This window comes from Nyctereutes procyonoides, unplaced genomic scaffold (genome assembly GCF_905146905.1).
Source record: "Nyctereutes procyonoides isolate TBG_1078 unplaced genomic scaffold, NYPRO_anot_genome, whole genome shotgun sequence".
Classification (NCBI taxonomy): domain Eukaryota; kingdom Metazoa; phylum Chordata; class Mammalia; order Carnivora; family Canidae; genus Nyctereutes; species Nyctereutes procyonoides.
This window is the reverse complement of record NW_026575133.1, coordinates 6864443-6884866: the sequence shown is the minus strand read 5'-3', so window position 1 is coordinate 6884866 and position 20424 is coordinate 6864443. Positions and strand designations below refer to the sequence as shown.

Below are 20424 nucleotides of genomic sequence, written 5' to 3'. Positions count from 1 at the left end.
TCATCATCTAGAATTCAACCCCCAAAGGAGGTGCCCATGCTCTGTCCATGCCCCCAAGGTCTTGCCAGTTTGTGGAGAAACTTCCAGAGCCGGGGAAGAACTAGGGCATTGCTCCCAAAGACAATCCTTGTACTTGCTTGTCCCCCTCCCATGCCTGAATTCCTACCACAATTCCTGCTGAGTGAATTGAATCAAGTGTTTGGGAATTAAATCCACATTAAATGTGCTGGGGTCACTTTAGCTGAAGGTTTCAGTCTTAGCAGGTTACTCCTCCAGAGGAGCCATTGGGCAGGCAGGAAGATCACATAGGATACTGCCACCATACTACCCAGGCCCTCCAAACACTGCCCCTCTCCTTCCTTCTGGTGGGTTGGGGGCTCTTTTGCTAGCAGTCCAGTAAAGAGTCTGGGGAAGGTTATACAAGTGGCTCAGTCACTCAGAAGCCATTCTTAGGAGAGCAGGTAGCAGCCCAGCTCTGTGATAGTCCCTGGTTTCAGAAAAGGAGCTAAACTAAGGGAAGGGAGGTGGGCCTCAAGGGCATTTCTTACTCTGTATCCTCACCTGGATTCCCCACACCAGTCACTCCTCAAATCTTCTGGAAAACAGAAGGAATGTAGGACCGGGCAAGTGATAAGAGAGAAGGGCAGGAAACTTGAAAGGGAAAAAGAAAGGGAACAAAAGAACAAAGTCCTGAGAAACTGACCTGGCTCACTCTTCCTTTTCTTCCAGTGGGCCAGTGGGGCTCCTGAGATCAGGGAAGAAGATACCCTCATTGTGAATATGGCTCAGGGACAGCTCTTGCAGGCTGAGGGTTGAGGTCTTTCTGAGAGAAGAGAGAACTGTGGTCCACTGGCCTAAGATGAGCCTGTTAGAGGCTGGGCTGACCTTTGCTCTGAAAACAGACTCTCAGATGCTCTGCATCCCTAACTCCCTCCTAGCAGGGTGGGCACTGGTGAGAGTGCACAGAGACCCGTATGGGGGAAGAGAACAACAGAGAAGATGGAGGCTGATGTGAGACTGGACAGGTAGCTCAGAGACTTACCCTGGCCAGTGCTGATGGTGGGGGAAGGAGTGCCTAAGAGTTGGGACGGGGAAGGTCCTCACAGTGGGTCCTTTCTGGTCCTGCTCCCTCCTCCACCGCCAGAACCCGTGGCTTCAGGTTTGGGGGTAGTGTTGCTGGAAAACCAGTCTCCCTCCCCGCACTTCCCAGCTCACCCTTTCACCGGGTTCCTCCCCCGAGCTGCAAAGAGGAGGGGGCGGGGGGTAGGGGGAGCCAATCCCGGCAGCGTCAAAGGGGGGAGGCGGCGGTGACAGCCGCGGGGAGGGGGCGGGAGGAGAGAGGCGGCTTGGCTCTGGCTCCGTGCTTAGCTCCGCTCTGCCTCCGGCTCTGCGTTCACCTACTGCCAAAGCCTCCCGCTCCTGCCCCAGGACCCCCAGCGGGACCCCTGTCCATCCCAGACTCAGCCCCAGCCCAGACAGCGAGCAACGCCACCAGGGGGCGCCGTGTGAGCGCCCTATCTTGGCCACCCGGCGCCCCCTCCCACGGCCCAAGCGGGACGGGACGGGGGCGCCGGGGGCCATGCGGGGCCAGGGCCGCAAGGAGAGTTTGTCCGATTCCCGAGACCTGGACGGATCTTATGACCAGCTCACAGGTGAGTCAGGGGCTCAAGGGTCGCGGGAGGGAATGTAGATTCCATCCCCTAGACCCTTAAGCCTTTCTGACCCTGGCCAGGCCCTTACTCACACTCTGTCCCATTCCCAGGCACCCTCCAGGCTGTTCCGGGCAGCAAGACACTGGGGTCCAAAGCCTTTGGAACCGTGGGGGGTGGGGGGACAGGCAGGCAGGTGGGGAGAGGCAGCAGGTGTGGGCGTGTGACACAAAGCTAGGAGAGTGTCTGGAGTGGGAGGTGTTACGTGCGTGAGCGCCTGTCATTCTTTGTGTGTGTCTCTGTGTGTATATGTGTGTGCGCCTCCCTCAGCTGGTTGCCATGTGCCCTAGGCTTGGTATATTGATAGGGTAAGTGTGATTTTGTTGGCTGTGCAATTGTATGATCTTGTCAGATGTTTGAATAAGGTTGTGTAGGACTCTGTTGTACTAATGAAGTTGTTTTGACCATGTCTCTGTTCAATGTGCAACTCTGTGCTTTGTGCTTTTCTGTATGAAGTGACGTGTGACTATCAGAATGTGTCAGGGCTTCACCTTGTGGTGGTATGTCTCTTTGTAAGACTTTATGACTGTGACCCTCCTGGGGCAAGCATTGTGTTTTGTGATTGTGAGAATATGCAGATTATATCAGCATTCCATGCTGATTGTGTAGGAGGCAATGTCTTCTGTGGGCTTTTGTGAGTGTCTTGACATGTCTTACCCTTGCTGCCTCTCTGGTTTCCTGGTGTAGAAGGGGGCCTTTACCACACATTTACTGCTTCCCCACGTTTTCCACAAACAGCCCAGGTGCACCCAAGGAGGGACACCAGTGTCTGCCCAGCCTGGCTCCCAGGAACAACGCCTGGCCCTTGTGGGGAGTTTTTGGTTAGTGTTGGGTCATCATCTCCCACCCCCAAGAAAGTACTCAGAGATCATTCTTTCAACTGAAGCTCCTTTAGCCCTCAACAACCCTCCCAGAACTTTATCCAATCCTGAAGGAATATATCCCCTCTTCCCCTCCAGACCCAGAAATAGAAGCACTTGGCCTGGAAGGTGCCTTGTGGCCTCCCCAAACCATTTTGCTGCCCAGGCAGGCTCTTTCTCTCACAGTGTGGAGTAACCTGGGCCTGCATATATTTCTGGGTTTAGTAGGCAGACCCATGTGTTTGTGTAGGTGACTGTGTTACCTTGTATACATTTCCATGTGCGTATGTGTTTTCTGTCTCATTGTACAGCCTGCCCGGGAACTTCCAACAATGGATGGGAGGAGGGAGACGGTCTCCTGTGTCTGAAACAAGTTGGGAAGGTGGAGGGAGCCCATGATCCTTGTCTGTCCTTAGGGGAGTGAGGTTAAGTCTCCAGGATGGGGATGACAACTAGGATCTAATGCCTTTAGAAAGTGTCTCCCATACTCATTGACCCTGGGGAAGCCCTAGTTCCTATGCTGAGACTCCTAGAAGGGAGAGCCTTTTGGCTGAAGCAGGCCCTAGGTGTGCCCTAGATGTGGCTCAGACTCAGATGGAATCCAACGTCCAGCTCTGCTTTGAACTGTGTTCTCACCGACTCAGGATGCTTGAGAGTAGTAAGGCCCCAGGGCACTCATTAACACCACATTAGTCAGTGTTTGTTTCCTGCTTTAATTGATTCTCCCCTTTAGTGGAATCCTCCCCTCCCCAATTGGCTATTTGAATCAGAGACTAGGTGAAGGTGGGGAAGCACTTGTATTCCTGGGGAGCAGGAATGGGCTATTACTTTTGCTATCTGGGTCTCACTTTTCTCACCTCTAAAATGGAGAACACTACTTCTTGCTGTCTGCCTCCCAAAGGAAATAGGTCAAATGTTGACAAGTGTCAAGAATGATGTTCATCATCAACATCCTCCTGTAGATAGCTCCACTCACGACTTGGAAAGTAGAAATAGTGTTACCAGGAGCTCTCCTTTCGATTGAGGGCTTATCTTACAACAGGAGACAGATGAGGTTGGGACTCCCCCTGATAAAGTGCTGGGTGCCCTGAGACGCTTGAGCTAAAGCCTGAAGGGGAGTCGTTGTCCGAGGTGCTGAAGAGCGCTCCAGGACAGAGGTACTGCCGGGAGGTCCCAGTTCCCAAAGTGTCTTACCTGTGCAGGCCCGATTCCTGGGATGGACTTGGGGGTAGTCTTTGGTTTCCGTCATTTTGATCCATCAGGCTGATAGGGAGTCCTTAACTTATCAGGGCATCTGGAGTACCCCAATTACTTTCCTCCCCCACTCCCCCAGTCCCAAAGCTGGAGATTTTTTTTTTTTTTTTGGTGGGGAGTGGGGAGAATCTGAAACTCCACTCCGCCCCAGATCTACTCCCTCTGATCTTCCAAGCTTGGCAGGGCTGCTTGGAAGTGTGGCGTGGTGAGTAAAAGCAGCAATCAGTGGCAGTCCTGTCCAAGCTGGAAGCAAAGCAAGGACTAGGGACGACAAGGAGAGAGTTGGGATCTGGCAGGCCAAGGCCTGAACTCGGGTCCCTCCGGTCATATATATCATTTCCCCAGTCTAGGGCGCCCCCGTGTGGTCGTAGGGCAGCCATGCTTACAGAGCTGATTCCAAATGGGGATGTCGCCGCCAAATCAAGTGGCAAAATTTGCATGGAGATTGGAGGTGATGCTTGCCTCGTGAATGTAGAATTTTCTGCCAAAAATACAGGATCCTCCAGTCGGAGGAGTGGAACTATGTCTCTCATGTAGGCTGTCCCAGCAGTTTGAAGGCGTCAGTGGGTCCTGGAAGGGTTTATTTTGGGTACAGCCCTATAGAAAGGAGTCCTGCAAAGGGTTGGGACTGAGACTGAGGCGAGGAGAGCTTCTTCATGCATTTGGCAGGCAGTCAGCATACAATGGGAGAGTCTGTGAACCCACTGGAGCAAGATAGAGGGGCACAAAGCAGAAAGTTATGAGAGAAAGGAATTCAGAGCAGCCTCTTCTTTGCCACCCCACTACGATGCCCAGTTTCTCCTCCTTCCTCTTGCTCTCCCATTGGTCTAGAAGTATGGAAGTGTGGGAAGTTGCCATGACAACTGTGTCCTGCTTATTCCCTTCACTTCTCAGTGCCAAATTGGGAGGAGGAGGTGTGCGACAGGCAGAGAAGGCAGGGCTGAAGAGGGGCAATGAAGAATAAGGTTCATTATCCCCTCCCCCAGCTCCTTTTTCAAAACCCGTGGGTGCCTACCCTCCCCACTAGAAATCCAGAAAACATTCCCAGAGAAGGCTGTGAGGAGAGTCCGCCCCTTCCCTCCCCCACCCCCGTGCCCCGCCTAGCCCAGTCTAAGAACTGGGTGAGGATAGGTGCTTTAGACGATGGGGGCCGCGGTGCGTTCCCATGTGCGGCCCAGAGGAGACAGCGAGTGGAAGAAAACCCTGCTGTCAGAGATTCTGGTCCCGCAGGTCCGGCCCACCTGCTCCGCCCACTCGAGTGGGGGCGGAGACACGACCGCCCCGGGGCCTTGGGGGCGGAGCTTGGCCAGTGTGCTCTCAGCAGAACCATGAACCGATGCCCCCGCAGGTGCCGGAGCCCGTTGGGGCAGGCAGCGAGATCCCTCTACCAGCTGGTGACTGGGTCGCTGTCGCCAGGTATGAGGAAGGGAGGAAGGGGCTGGACCCTTCGAAAAGTGAGTGAAGTGGGATAAGAGCCTTACAGAGGTGGGGAGGGGAAGGGCCCCTCCCAGAGATGGAGGGAGCAGGATCCCTCAAAGGAGAGGGTTTAAAGGGCAAGATCCCTAACAGAGTAGAGCTCGGGATAAGGTCACGTACTGAGAAGGTAGAGGATAGGAGTCTCCAAAGAGGAAAGGATAGGGATTGGGGACATCATGGTCCTTCAAATGGTGGAGGGTGTGAGGCAGGACTTCTCACAGAGGATAGAGGAGGGGGACTTAAGCAGGTGGATATAAGGGGCAAGGCCCCTTGCAGGGATAAATGGAGGAAACTTGCAGCAGAACAGGGAAAAGACACAAGAACCCTTTACTAAATTACTTGGTTTAATGGGATCTTAAGATGATTGGGATCACTGTCCAGAAGGAGTGACCAACTTAAAGTCAGTTAGGGAGTTCATGAACTGTGGGATGAATAGACTTGTGTAGCATAGAGATTGTATGTCACCGTTTTGTCTATCTCTGGGAGTCTGTATGAACAGGGTTATGCATCACTCGGGGTGTGATCACTGGGGCTGTGCATCCTGGGGGTTGCATATCTCTGGGATTCTGTGACACTGAAACTGCATGTACCTGGGCAGTTGTACTTTAGAGTTGGTGTGAGGGTTCCTGAGTCACACTAAGTTACTTCTGTACCTAACACAAGATTGTACCTTGGTGTGGGATGTGTGGAATTTATGACATGAGGATTGTGGATATCATCTCACGGTACTGCTGAGATTTACACACACCTCTGCTTGGGTATCCTTAGGGCTGCCTGGGAGAGGCCCTCCCCACTTGGCCCCCCAAAAATAAAACAACCTAGCCCTGTGGCATTCTGGGACCTGTAGTTTTCTGGCTCTCTCCATGGTATCCTCTTGAGCTCCTGGAATATAGGCAGGCCTCTACTAGCCATGTGTTCCCCAGAAGGAGGGGAGATGGGGCTGAGCCAGAGCCATGCTTGGCAGTCTTGGGGAGCATGTGTCCCTCAATCCCCCTGCTTGGACCTGTCTCCAGTGACAGATGGCTGGAGCCCAGCAAGGCCAGCTCTCAATCATAGCAGGAATGACTTCCAGGCCCCAAAATAGCCCCAAAGCCTAGGAAGGTCATTAATCACCTAATGCAGCTGGGGGCTGCTGTGTCTTTGGCCTGACTGGGGACTGAGAGAAGAGTTCTGAGGTCTTCACTGGCTGGGGTCCTCACTGGGATATCAAGGACAAGATGAAAGGAGTACAGCTACACAGGGTGGGTCCCTTCATAAGGCAGTATTATTCCGGGTTTGAACTGTGAGAGATGAACAATTGGTAAGCGTATCTCTGCAGTGAAATTTGAGGGACCTCAAGAGGGCCCACCTAATGCTTCAAGACAGTGTTCCCTTGAGCCCTCACTCTGCCTGAAGTGCTTCCATTAAGGGTTTATTCCCTTGGGGAAAAACTAAGTGACACAGGGATGCTTAGGGAGGACAGCTCTGGGCAAGCTTCTCATAGGACCCTGGGACTTGAGAGGTCTCAGAGTGGGGAGAAGGGAGAGTCTGAAAAACAACTCACTCTTTCACTTACAGACACCCCCCACACACACACCAGAAGCCTGGTTGATTTAGAACCTTGAGTCACTGTGAGGCTGGGTCAAGGTCTCTGAAGGTTGAGAGTGGGGGGTGTGAGACAGAAAAGGAGGGTCCAGGGACAGGGCAACAGCCTGAAAGGTTGTCATTCTCTCCATCTGTGAATCGCAGCAGAGAACCAGAAGACGTGGCTATGCTGCCGCCTTCAATCTAGATAGTTTGGCTTGGCATTCAAGACTCCATGGAATCTGACCCATTTTGGTTTTATCATTTATGGCTCCCCCAACACAAAGTAAGCTACAGTCATCCAAGGTTCCTTGACATTCCCACACACATTGGAAGGACAGGCTGTAAATCTTTAAAAAAAAAAAAAAAGGAAGGACAGGTTGACAGATCCTTGATCCTGGTTTAAATCTTTTTTTTTTTCCTGGTTTAAATCTTGATCCATCCTTCATCACCTTTGCTATCTTGGGAAAATCACTTCCTTGAGCCTCAATTCTTTCATCTGCAAAATGGGTGTACTACTACTCACTCTGACCATGCTGGCTATAAACACAGGAGTAATAGACCTTACCTCTCAGGTTTATTATGAGGACTGAGACAATATGTGAAAGTATCCAGAACACAAAATGTGCTCAATAACTGTTGACCCCTCTGTTAAGGTAAACTGTTGACATTTAGCCATCTTTCAAGAACCAGCCCAAAAAATACCCTCTGCCAGTTTTTCCTGGCCTCCCAGTTAGAGAGCTTTTATAGTTAAACAAGCTTTTATAGCTCACTCCATGCCCTGCCTAGAACAGTTCCTACAACATAGTAGACACATACTAAATATGTTTTGAATGAATAGAAGCCTTATAGTTCTCTCAGTGGGCTGTCTCTCCCTACCCAGCGCAAGCGAGAACCTTGCTTAGTTTACCTTTGTTCCACAAGCACCAGATCAGAACCTGGCATTCAATTTATGTAAGTCTAATTTTTAAACAACTTTGCCCTTTAGGAGCTTGGAATCTAATTGAGGAAACAGAACTGATCCAGAAAGATCTTAGCAAGGTGACATCAAGCAAGTCTCTTTATTGCTATAGACCTTGTTTACCTCATCAGTGAAATGGGCACAATACTATTCACTCTACTTCATAGGGTTGTCATGAGAAGCCATCAAGATAACAATGTTTGTGGAAATACTTTGTTAATGAAGAGTTTTAGAAATGTAAGTAGAGGGAGATGTTGTTAATAACAGTAGCAAACACTTCACAGTTACTCTGTGTCAAGAGATAATCTAACAGCTTTCCATATATTCATTGATTCCTCCCAGACCATATGAGATGGGAAACAGAGGCACACAGAGATTAAGAACTTGCTCTGACAAGGGTGACAGAACATGAGAAACTCCTAACTCTGAGAAATGAACAAGTGGAAGGGGGGGTGGGCGGGGGGGGGATGGGGTGACTGGGTGACGGGCACCAAGGGGGGCACTTGATGGGATGAGCACTGGGTGTTATACTATATGTTGGCAAATCGAACTCCAATAAGAAAATATACAAAAAAAGGGAAAGGGAAGGGAAAGGGAAGGGAAGGGAAAGGGAAGGGGAAAGGGAAAGAGAAAGGAAAGGAACTAAGAAACTTGCTCTGACAAAGCCAGGATTTGAACCCAGGGAGTCTGGTACTTTGGTCTGGCCCACACTATTACCTACCATGCTATGCTGCCTCCTTTTACTATTCCCACTTAATAACATTATAGAATTAGGTGCTACATTTTGAGGGCCCAACACTGAGTTCACTAGAAATTCAGGTACCTGGGAGCCTGCTGAGGGCTGGAGGTCCTGTTAGGTAAGAACTGTAGAACAGGAGAACAGAAAGGAGGGCATTCATAGCAGGAGTAAAGGCACAGAGATAGCACCGAGTTTGATGTGTTTGGGGGACAGTGAGGAGGCCAAATGGTCTGGAAGGGGAGTGGGAATTAAATGCCAGCTGTGGAATGTAGATAGTTGATGGGGAAGTATTTGCTGGTTACATCTGTAAGCCTATAATGTCTAAGGTGTGAGAAACCAAAAGCACTCCCCTAGGTTGACTTCTTCCTGGAGGAGGGGTAGAGGGGCAAGCAGAGGACCAAGCCTGCCTGTGGTGCACCCTTCTTCCCATCCTTTCCACACTTCCCCTTGTTTGGGGGTGGAGGATTAGGAAGGGGTAAAATAGGATGTGAGATGGATGCCTGACCCCCAGTGGTGGCCATGTAGAACTGCAGATCAGTGAATTTCAAATGAAGTGGTAGGGATAGCCCCACCTGGACTTCCACCCAGTGGCTGGAGCTGAGACACATTCATCCCAGGGCTGAACAAGGCAGGAGGGCTCCCTCTGGGGTCAGTCCCGCAAAACTGGGCCTCCTGAGCGGGCAGGCTGTCTAAGAAGGGAGCCAGTGTAGTGTGAAGTAAGTTTAGAGCACACGCTCAAGGTGAAATGGGTTAAAACTAAGGCTCTGACACTTAGTGATCTTGGTGATTTTCTTAACCTCTTTTAGCTTTAGTTTCACTACCTGTGATGTAGGGATAATGGTACTGCCTTCATACATTTACTGCGAAAACTATTATATTTTTAAAGATTTTTATTTATTTATTCACGAAAGACACAGAGAAAGAGGCAGAGACATAGGCAGAGGGAAAAGCAGAATCCCTGCAGAGAGCCTGATGTGGGACTCCATCTCAGGACCCTGTGATCATGACCTGAGCCAAAGGCAGATGCTCAACCACTGAGCCACCCAGGTGCCCTACTTTGAAAATTAAATGTGATCATGTCTCGGGGTGCCTGCCTAGCTCAGTTAGAAAAGCACGTGACTCTTGATCTTAGAGTTGTAAGTTCTAGCCCCATGTTGAGTGTAGAGATTACTTAAAAAAATATGATAGGAGGGCACTTGACGTAATAAGTGCTGGGTGTTGGGATCCCTGGGTGGCGCAGCAGTTTGGCTCCTGCCTTTGGCCCAGGGCGCGATCCTGGAGACCCGGGATCGAATCCCACGTCGGGCTCCCGGTGCATGGAGCCTGCTTCTCCCTCTGCCTGTGTCTCTGCCTCTCTCTCTCTCAGTGACTATCATAAAAAAATAATAATAATAAATAAGTGCTGGGTGTTATATGCAACTGATGAATCACTAAATTCTACCCCTGAAACCAATAATACGTTGTATTTCAACTAAATTGAATTTAAATTGATTTTTTTAAAAAAAGAAAAAAAACAGGGATCCCTGGGTGGCGCAGCGGTTTGGCGCCTGCCTTTGGCCCAGGGCGCGATCCTGGAGACCAGGGATTGAGTCCCACATCGGGCTCCTGGTGCATGGAGCCTGCTTCTCCCTCTGCCTGTGTCTCTGCCTCTCTCTATCTCTCTGTGACTATCATAAATAAATAAAATAAATAAATAAATAGAAAAAAAACATGATTAACTCTGTAAGAACGTAATGTATTATCTAGCCCATAGTGAGTGCTCAGTGTTTACCAGCTGTGGCAGGAGTTCAGAGGCTCTTGTCTCTGGCTCACTGGCTCTGCAGGCCTCTCCTCACCCCTACAAACATGAACACCCCCCACACACACCAACAAGGAGCAGGGAAGATGGGGGAGGGGCTCCAGGAATGCTGGGGAGGGTGAGGGTGGGCCACTTCCTTGGAGGGTACAGACTTCCCTCCAATTCTGGACTTCTCCATCAGCTCAGTAACGTTTTTCAAGGAGCAGGCAAAGCTTTGGCAGATCCTGGGTGGGAGGAAGGGAGAAGCTTGGTTTCTCCTCTCCCAAGGAACCTGAATCTGTGGGTTCCAAAGGTAACCACCCTAAGTCCTCTCTCCGGAAGGGCACAATAAGGTTAACCAGCCTTTTTCCTGCCCAGGCTGTTGGACCTAATTTTCTTTCCCATGGGCCTCAGTTTCCCTGCCTGTGGAAAGAGTGCTTCCAGCCTCACAGTCTCCATGGCAACCATGGATCGATGTTGGTGGTGTCCTCCTGACTGGAGAGGTCACTGCCTTCTCCCTACTTATATCCTCATCCGGCTCCACGCGGATACAATTACACAATCACTCTAGACCCATACTCCTCATTATAGGACACATCCATACTACCAGTCTTCAGACCGACATCGCACAGCCCTGCTAAACAGATAAACTTCCTACCCCGTACACACTCAGAAATACTGCAGTGCACTCACACACACATACCATGGACAGCCAGGTCACTTACCCAGATATACAAGACACACACCCATATATGATAGACACATACACATGTAAACCACACACAGGGATACACATAAGAGGAGAAACTCATACTCTACTCTCCACACAGACACAGGAATACACACAAGAAAACACCCAGACACTTATAATATACTCTGACACATACATCTCTAATTTATACATGTGTAACTCATAGTTTCTATCGTACACACACAGACACACATACAGACACTTACACTGCCCTTCCCTGCCCTCTCCCTAGGCATAGCTCCTCCCTCTGCCCCCCTCCCTTTGGCACTGAGTAGCCATACAGTGTCTGGGGGAAGCTGTCCTGGGGATAGAGGTAGGTCACTGCCTTCCTCCTCTGGCCTGGCCTTTTCTGGCCCATATCCTGGCCAAAGGCTCCTGAGAAGATGCCAGTCTGTAGGCTGAAGTAGCCCTGTGAAGAGGAAGAGGCTGTGGCTGGGAGGCTGTGGGGCAGAGGCGGGGTGAGGGGGCGGGTGAGGGAGGAGATCCTGGGAGGGAGAGGGGGAGGGAGGCTGCAGGCGGTCCTACTCAGGCTGGGGAGCCTGAGGGGGAGGAGGTGTGAGGAGGGCTGCCAGTGTGTCTGAGCCTCAGCTGGTGGGGGCCATGCCCCAGGCCCACCATGAACCTGGAAGGGCTAGAGATGGTTGCTGTGCTTGTGGTCCTCGCTCTGTTTGTCAAGGTCCTGGAGCAGTTTGGCCTCTTTGAGCCTGTCTCCTTGGAAGGTAACCCAGGTGTCTGGCTATGTCTGGGCTGCTGACTGGAGGAGCAGCCGCCCAGCAGTGCTGGGGAGGAGGTTACTCTGTTTTTATGACTGGGGGCAGGGGGTAAGCATGTTAGTGATGGGATAGGGCATCTGGGGGAGGTAAGGATGGGTGCTTGGGGAACGGGACATCTGAGAGGCAAAGAAGGAAATTCAAGGAGTGGGTCTGGGGGAGGGGCTTCTGGGGAAGGTGAAGAGAGGAGGCCAGGGGCCTGGGTGTTTTGGGGGGTGCTGAGGGGCACAGCATGGGAGGACTGGGGTATGGAGATGAGGGAGATCCATCTGAGACTGAGGAGAGGTTTGGAGATAGGCAGGACTATCTGGAGTAGAAGAAGGAGGTTCCAGAGTTCCTGAGAGAACACCAGACTTCTGGGGAGTCCCTTTGGGGCCAGGGCCCCACAGTGGCTCTGAAGACATGTGTGAGTGACTCTCCATACCTCCATCCTTGCATGTGTAGTTGTAGAGTGTGCGTGGATTCTGTGCGAGAGGTGCAGGGGGTGTGACCATGTGTTCATCTGTGTGAAAAAGAACAAAGTGTGTGACTGTGTGAGACTTTGTATGTGCCAGGGATGTGATTTAATGTGTCAGAGGGATAGGGTGTGTGGCTTTGTGAGATGGTGAATATGACTGTGCCTGAGGTGAATATGACAGGTTGTGTGGCTGGCTGCTTTGGGTACTGGATTGTGTGTGTGGCTGTTCCTAGAGTTCCCTGAGGAAATACCAGCTTCATACTCAAGGCTTGGAATGGGAGTGGGATCAGGAGGAACAGGAGTAGGAACACTGTGAATGAGACATTTATAGACCAGCTCTGGCAGGAGGGTAAGGCATAGAACAGATCAGGGACCTTGCTTCCCAAGCCCCCTTGCCACTCCAAGTTTCTCTCAGGATTTCCAGGGCCTGGACATTCTCCACATCACCCCAAAATCTAGTGGGGAGAGTGATATTGGAGGTAGAGAGGGGACCATGTTCTGCCTCCCCCAGAGAGATTTGGCCTCTCCCTCCTCTTCACACCAAGAACTGTGCAGCTCCATAGCACAGCTATTCTGGATTTCCCCCAGGGACAGGAAAGGAACATAGACAAGAACCATGATAGGAGGGCTATTAGGGCAGACCCCAAGGAGAACTGAAAGATGTGAAGGGAGCTGGAGACAAGAGAAGTAGCCAATGAATTGTTTGCTCTAGGGTTCAGTAAAAGCAGGAAACCCCCAACCTACTTTCTATCCTCTGCTGCATTATCAGAGTGGGGTGGGGAGCAAGGGTTGGTCTTAGATCAACTGGGGTTCATCCAGTCCTGAAAAGATGAAGTCAGTTTGGCTCTGACTTGCCATGCCCTTTAGACTGTTCAGTGGTAAGAGGGGTCATCCAGGAAACCTAGGTGTCCTGTAGGCTAAAGGCAGCCCTTTCCCTTACCACCTTTCAGGAGAGCCTAGAGGAGATAGTCTTGGGAGCAGGGAGGGGACGGTGGGAGGGGGTGCTGGGGGGCCGCGGACATGTGAAGAAGACCAGGAAGTTGGGAGAGGCGGGGGGTGCAGCCCTCCTCCCTCCCACCCCACCTCCACTCCCCCACCCCGCCCTTCCCAGTCCAGCTGCGACACACCACCGGAGGCCCCAGGCGCAATCCGGCTTCGGGAAACCAAAGTCGGGGCTAATGGAGCCCTGGGCTGGGGGCCAGGCCGCCATCGATCCCCCACTCAGCCCACGGTCTCCCTCCTACCTCTCCATAGCTCTGTGGGGGGAGGGGAAGAAAGGACGTGTTGGAGGGGGAAGCCTTGACTCAAAGCAAGTTACCTCCTGGGAGCAGGGCCTGATCCAAGGGTGGAGCCTCGTTTGGGGGGGCGGGGCCTGCGTAAGAGTTGGGGTGCCCTAGTAACCTACAACCTAAGGAAGTTGGGCCCCTCCAGGAACGGACCCAGGCCAACTTCAGTCAGTGTGCTAGAACCCTGTGGGCTCTGGCCCTAGAGTCTGGAGGTGGGCGCTGCCAGGAGACAGGCACACCAACACATAGCCTCTCCCTGGGATACAATTAGAGCTGTAGGACACCGGTGTAAATAAGGGGAAGTGAGGGGAACCGTGGTCAGTAGCCCTACATTACACCAAAATACTCATCTCCAAGGTCTGTTACTGCTTGCTGTCATGTCACCTTCAAAGACATGGGTGGAGACACACTTTTAGCGTGAATGAGTGAGTTAACTGATGAGGAACTTTGTTCCACTGGCAGGGAGATTCTAGGTGCCTTGGAATGAGGGATTATAGGAAGGAAAGGTAGGAAGAACAAACATGGATTCTGTTGGTGATGTGCAGTCTTAGGTATCTGGGTGCCATGGACACCTAAGTCACAATATGATATGGGTATGTGTCGTGATGATCTTGATATGTGTCATAATATTATAGGGTCACAGTGTATTGCAGTGTCCTTAACACACCATGTCGTAATATCCCACGTGTTTTTGTATGATTTGATCACACGACAATGTAAGATGGCCTATGTGGGTCCTCATGTGTATGGCTTATGCTTTTCCTAGGCCACATTTGTATATGTTTGTATTAAGGGATACTACACCAAAATGTGTGTGTACTTGTGTGTGTGTGTGTGTGTGTGTATGTGTGTGTGTGCATGTATTGGGGCCTGCTTAATTAGATCATTGGGTTTGAGTGAGTTTCTGGGTATCAAGCTGTCCTTGTATGGCATCCATCACTATGATTTATCATTCTATGTGTCACTATACATGCTTGTCTATGTGTGTGTGTGAGAGAGAGACAGAGACAGAGACAGAGGTGTTCCTACCTAGGCAGTTCCTACCCAGACCTCCCCTCAGAGGTCCACCTATAGCACTGGAGCCAAGGGCACTGGGTCGACAGGCACTGAGGCCATTGCTACCTCCCCTTGACGGCCTCATTGTCCCCAGCTGCGTCCCATGATACAAGATGCCCAAGTGGACTTTCTATGCCTGTGAAACCCACTGTGCTTCCCTAACCCAGCCCCAGCTACTCTTACCATTCTCATCCAGTCCCCTTCCAACACCCCTTCTCCCTCAGGGTCGATTTGCGATGGTGGGGAGGGGAACGGAGGGACAGTAGGGGTTAATGTGCCTTCCTGGGGTCTTCTCTCTTCCCAGGCCACCCTCCAGGGCCCACTAAAAAAGCGCTGAAGCAGCGGTTCCTCAAGCTGCTGCCTTGCTGCGGGCCCCAGGCCCTGCCCTCAGTCAGTGAAAGCAAGTGCCTCTCCTGTGCTTCCGGGGGCGGGGCCCGTTTGTGTCGGGGTGTGACCCGTGTGACAGGAGTGGGCCTGCGTGTGTGTGGGCGTGAGGGGGGGCGTGACCAGTGAGGGGGTGGGCGCTGGCAGGCCCGAGGGTGGAGAGGGCATTAGTACCGTGCTGGGAGGAAGCCGAGGGTGCGGGCGGGGCCGGCTTTGGGGGGCGGGGCCCAAGTGTCTGTGAGGGAGCCTCGGGTGCCTGGGTGTGGCCGGTGTGGCAGGGCACGAGGCCTGAGACTGTGGGTATGGCCGATGTGGCCGATCGAGACACAGACTGCTACGAGTTCTGTGCGTGGCTTATCTGGGTTGGTGCCTGCGACTGTGGCCGCCCTGCCCCGGGCATGTGGCCCCTGCCCTGCCTGGATGGATGCAGGTGCGGAGGATGGAGCCCGCCTTCATCCAGATGCCAGGATCCTTGGGTTTTCTAGTCCCGCCAGTCTCCACTTGAGTGGCCTCACTTTGTCTCCTGAGGCCTATTTCCTCGGTTGGGCCTTGCCCAGCCCATAGGATTATACTGAATGTTGCAAGCCACTGAGGCCCATTTTGTAGTTATTATTTGAGGGTGTCATTGTGTTTGATTCCACTGGGTCCCACATGGGGGTAGAATTGGGGAAATGACAGGCGTGAGTCCCACAAGCATGTGTGCGTGGGGTCTGTTCCGTGTGTGTCTATGCTTGTTCATTGTGTGTGCCTCTGTGCGCGGGGCTGGGTGTGTGTGTGTGCATCGTAACACGCAGGTCTTTGAGATTTGCTGTTGAGTGTGAGGGGCGAGGTGTGTGTCTGCAGTTGGCCGGGTCTTCCACTTTCTCGGTGACAGTTCACTCCCTTCAGCATTAGCAGTCCCAGCCTCCCTCCGCCCCCACAGACCCCGCCCGCTGGACCCAGGTGACTTACTGTCCTGGTGGGGGCGGGGGGCGGGCCTTCGGGCGCGTGGGGTGGGGGCACTTGCCTGGGGACTGGATGTTGGGAACTGGGGCAGGACTGAGATGCCGCCAGGGATGAAGCCTTAACTAAGGTTTATTGGGGTCAGGTAGGGGTGGGGTCTGGATGGGCTTGGCTGGAGCTGGGCGGGGCATGGCTCGAGCATGGCTGGGATAGGAGGAGCTTGGCTGGAGGGAAGGATCTAGGCGGGGCAAGTGTGCCGCTGGCCAGATCAGAGTGGGTCAGGGTAGGCGGAGCCTAGATCCCCAGATGCTTCCTCTTTAACCCGGTTTTCTACTCCTCCCTTTCTGGGAGGAAGATGGAGCTAGGGGCCTTCCCCTTGAAGCAGGGATCAAGGGCCCGGGGACCAGCGATGAGTCGGACCCCTGGTTCTGGGGCTAGGCCTGCCCATAGGTGCAGCCAACTGATAGATCTGGAAGCTGACCAGCATCTTGCCTTCATGTCCTCAGACCGGGGTCCAGGGAACTGGCAGGCTGGTGTCTGGTGTTGGCTATGGGGAGGATGGGTGGGTGGGTGGTTTTGAAGAGGGGTCGTGGAGGCCGGGCCTGAGGCGCGGTTGTCCCCCACCCCTCGACTGCCTCCCCCCCCCCCCCCGCCCCGCCGCAGACAGCGTGGAGGATGAGTTCGAACTGTCCACGGTGTGTCACCGGCCAGAGGGTCTGGAGCAGCTGCAGGAGCAAACCAAGTTCACGCGCAAGGAATTGCAAGTCCTGTACCGGGGCTTCAAGAATGTGAGCGCAAAGGAAGACCTAACTGAAGGGTGGGGCAGGAAGGGTGGGGCCTATCCTGGACTTCTAAGGTTGGTTGGCCTGGATGCTTTAGGGGTATGAGGAGTGAGAGGGAGGAGGAGGGGCCCCCCTCTTCCCCATAGACCAAATTTCTAGCAGGAGGCTCTGGCGGATTTGAGGCCAGGCAGAGCCTGTAAATCCGCCCTGCTGGTGAGTTCTGTGTTTAAACTTGTGCACTGAGAAGTCTTGCCTTCCCTAAAAGAACTGCGTGGTTAGCCCCCTGGAGACAGGAAGATTTGCTTTCTCTGGGAGTCTGGCATAGAGTAGGTGGTGGTGAGTGGAAGGGGGCTTTGTTTCTGCCCTCAGTCTGGTTTCTAACTCTCCCCCCACCTCCCAGGAATGTCCCAGCGGAATTGTCAATGAGGAGAACTTCAAGCAGATTTACTCTCAGTTCTTTCCTCAAGGAGGTGAGGGGACAAGACCTGAGAGGAAGCAGCTGTCCATCTAGGCTGAGTTGGGGAGAGGGTTCTGGAGGGGCCTGGGAATGCCAAGTGATAAGAGGGGTTTGGGGAACCCCATAGCCATAGCAAGCCCTTTCCTGTCTGAAAGCCAAACTTTTCCATACTTATCTTTACAGACTCCAGCACATATGCCACTTTTCTCTTCAATGCCTTTGACACCAATCATGATGGCTCTGTCAGTTTTGAGGTGAGCTGGAGGAGGTGGGCCAAGGAAGCCTGTTTCCTGAGGCTTCAGGGCCAGGATCCACAGGCCAAACCCAGACTGGGGATTGGGTAAAGGGTATTTGAAAATACAGTTCCTCTCTGTCTCCTTCCCAGGACTTTGTGGCTGGTTTGTCGGTGATTCTTCGGGGAACCATAGATGACAGACTAAACTGGGCCTTCAACTTGTATGACCTCAACAAGGATGGCTGCATCACCAAGGAGGTGTGGGACAACTGAAAAGCTGGAGAGATTTCATGTGTGTGGGGAGGTGCAAAGGGCCCTGAGGAGGAAAACCTAATCAACATATGCTTCCCCAGCAATGGGTGGGGTCTGCCGTGGGCTCTAGTCCTCTTGATTTGGAGGCTGGAGGCTCTGAGGAGGGATCCTTTTCTCTCTTGGCCTAACAGGAAATGCTTGATATCATGAAATCCATCTATGACATGATGGGCAAGTATACGTATCCTGCACTCCGAGAGGAGGCCCCAAGGGAGCACGTGGAGAGCTTCTTCCAGGTGCCTGGGACTGGGTAGGCTGGAGGGTTCTGGAGTGTAGGGAAGGAGGCAAGGTCCCAGCAGAGAACTTACCTGAGTTCCACCTGCCTCTCTCCTGTCATCCCTCCTGTTCTACCTGAATACCTTTTTGCAGAAGATGGACAGGAACAAGGATGGCGTGGTGACCATTGAGGAATTCATTGAGTCTTGCCAAAAGGTACAGGTCCCTGCTCTCCACATTTCCATGATCTGGACTCAGGGTCCAATTCAGTGATGTAGGAAAAAAGCTCCTTTGGGCAGAGTATCATCTCCCTAACTTGCCCACACCCCCAAGTTCTGTTCCTTTGCAACTTGGGGATGCCTGTCCCTTCCCTCCTTCAGGTCTCTCTGGGTATCTCCTCCCTTGCTGCCTCTCTCCATCTCTGAATGTCCCCATTTCAGATGAATGTCCCTCTCTGTGTCCCTGATAAGCTCTTTTTATTTCTCTCTCTCTCTCCAATCTGCCTCTCCCACCCCATGGCTACAGGACGAGAACATCATGAGGTCCATGCAGCTCTTTGACAATGTCATCTAGCTCCCCAGGAAAGGGGGTCAGTTGTCCTGGGGGGACCATACTCTAGCTCTAGTCCAGGTGGAACTCACCCTTCTCTTCCCAGGTCTGTCCTCATCCTAGCCCTGCCCTGGGGGCTGTAGGAATCTAAGAGCCTGGGGATTCAGTGGTCCAGATTGCTGGAGCTAAAGGGGCCAGGGCATGGGCAGAGTGTATCTGTGGGGTGTTCCCAACTCCCAACAGCTCCCACCCCCTTCCTGCCTGACACTCAGTGCTGAGGATGCCCCTACTATAGGAAATAAATGGTTCTCCACCTTCCATTCCCACTCTAGAAACTACAACACTAGACAAAATGTCTCCTGCTATGGTGCTTTCCTTATCCCTGATCTCATATGCATTTCCTCTAAGATTTCCTTCTCAGAGAGTCTGCTCTGTCCTCCGCACTGACTGACCTTTTAGACCAGGACCTTTGAGAGACTTGTAGGAGGAGGAAAAGAATGTAGGGAGAGAAATCTTAGGCCTGAGCCTGGTGGTTAGGTCATAGGAGGCTGGGGTAAAATGCAGAAAGGCCTAGAGCTTGTCAGTGACAGCTCAGGCATGCCAGACTATAGCTCTGAGCCCCATAGGTCTGCCACCCCAGGCTATCAGAATATGAATTCCAGGCTCTTTGGAAGACTCTGTCTCCTTGGAAATGCCCCAGAAATGTCCGTACTTTCCTCAGTATTCCAAGAGAGCCTGAGATCTTGATGTCTGGCTCATGCCTCAAATTCCTTCCTCTCCTTCCTTCCTGTTTGTATGGGTGGTGGCAGCAGCAGGGGAATATGAGTGGGAGATCTCCCAGCTGATACCTGCCAAAGCTTCAGCCTACCCTCTCTGATGGCTACAACTTAAGTTTTCATTTACCATTTCTTCTAGACTTGGAGGCATGGAGTGAGTCAGGGACCGTCCAGTGGATGCCTTAGAAGAAAGGGGAAGGAGGGAAGTGGGCATAGCATCTGAACCCAGTGTGGGGGCATGCACTAGAATCTTTGATCTTCCCAGGCTCTATCCCAACCCCCCACATAGCCTCTTCAATTCCTATATAGGGTCTCTTCTTACTCTATTCAATCTACCCAGAGATGCCCCTGTACACACTTAGAAGGCAGGGACTACTCTTGCCATGCTGCCACCCTTTAATATACCTGCTCGTTCTGTTTAGCTCACCCTCCCAGTCAGTCAGGATCTGAGGGGAAGGGCCCTGAGGGAGCCCCTTTTCCCATCTGAACACTGTTGACTGCTTTGCATTTTGGGCTCCTCTGTATATTTTGTAAAATAAAAAATACACTAGATCCAATAAAACACAATGGCTATGCACAGGCTGCTGTCTCTGCCTTTTTGTCCCTCCTACTCCATCCATACATACCTCACAACACTAACCCCTTCACCTGTTGCCCTTTAGATGCCAAAGAAAGTAGCATAGCCAACCCTTGGTAGGAGATTGAGATGCAGGTTCAGTAAGAGTTGGAGACCTACCTGACCTCAGAGAGGTCCTCATGTGAATCTCTCTCCCACATCTGCAGAGGAGACGAGAGACAGGGTATTAATGTGGCAAAGATTATGCCAAGCCAGCTGTCTTTTGGCTAGACATTCTGACAAGTTGGATCAAGAATTTCTTTTTAAAAAAAAAAAAAGAATTTCTTTTTTTTTTTTATAAAATTTTTTATTTATTTATGATAGTCACACAGAGAGGGAGAGAGAGGCAGAGACACAGGCAGAGGGAGAAGCAGGCTCCATGCACCGGGAGCCCGACGTGGGATTCGATCCCGGGTCTCCAGGATCGCGCCCTGGGCCAAAGGTAGGCGCCAAACCGCTGCGCCACCCAGGGATCCCGGATCAAGAATTTCTAATT

The 20424-nt window shown here is 52.1% G+C and overlaps 1 protein-coding gene across 11 annotated transcripts; it reads left to right on the top strand.

The window, feature by feature from the left end:
• The first annotated feature begins 1343 nt into the window (after positions 1-1343).
• On the top strand, positions 1344-19883 carry KCNIP2 (potassium voltage-gated channel interacting protein 2). 11 transcript variants are annotated; one of them, XR_008661211.1, is made up of 11 exons: positions 1344-1652; positions 14964-15059; positions 15932-15985; positions 16649-16773; positions 17168-17237; positions 17408-17478; positions 17610-17717; positions 17903-18007; positions 18141-18203; positions 18513-18642; positions 19452-19883. XR_008661211.1 is itself a non-coding variant. In XM_055300283.1 (10 exons), exons 1-10 carry the CDS (start codon positions 1580-1582, stop codon positions 19533-19535), a joined length of 849 nt encoding a protein of 282 aa, XP_055156258.1. In that variant the 5' UTR covers positions 1344-1579; the 3' UTR covers positions 19536-19883. The 11 variants fall into 11 exon arrangements, 10 of the variants coding, with proteins under 10 accessions (XP_055156258.1, XP_055156259.1, XP_055156261.1 ...); XM_055300283.1 differs by lacking the exon at positions 18513-18642; XM_055300284.1 differs by having other exon boundaries at positions 18513-19883.
• Positions 19884-20424: the final 541 nt, after the last annotated feature.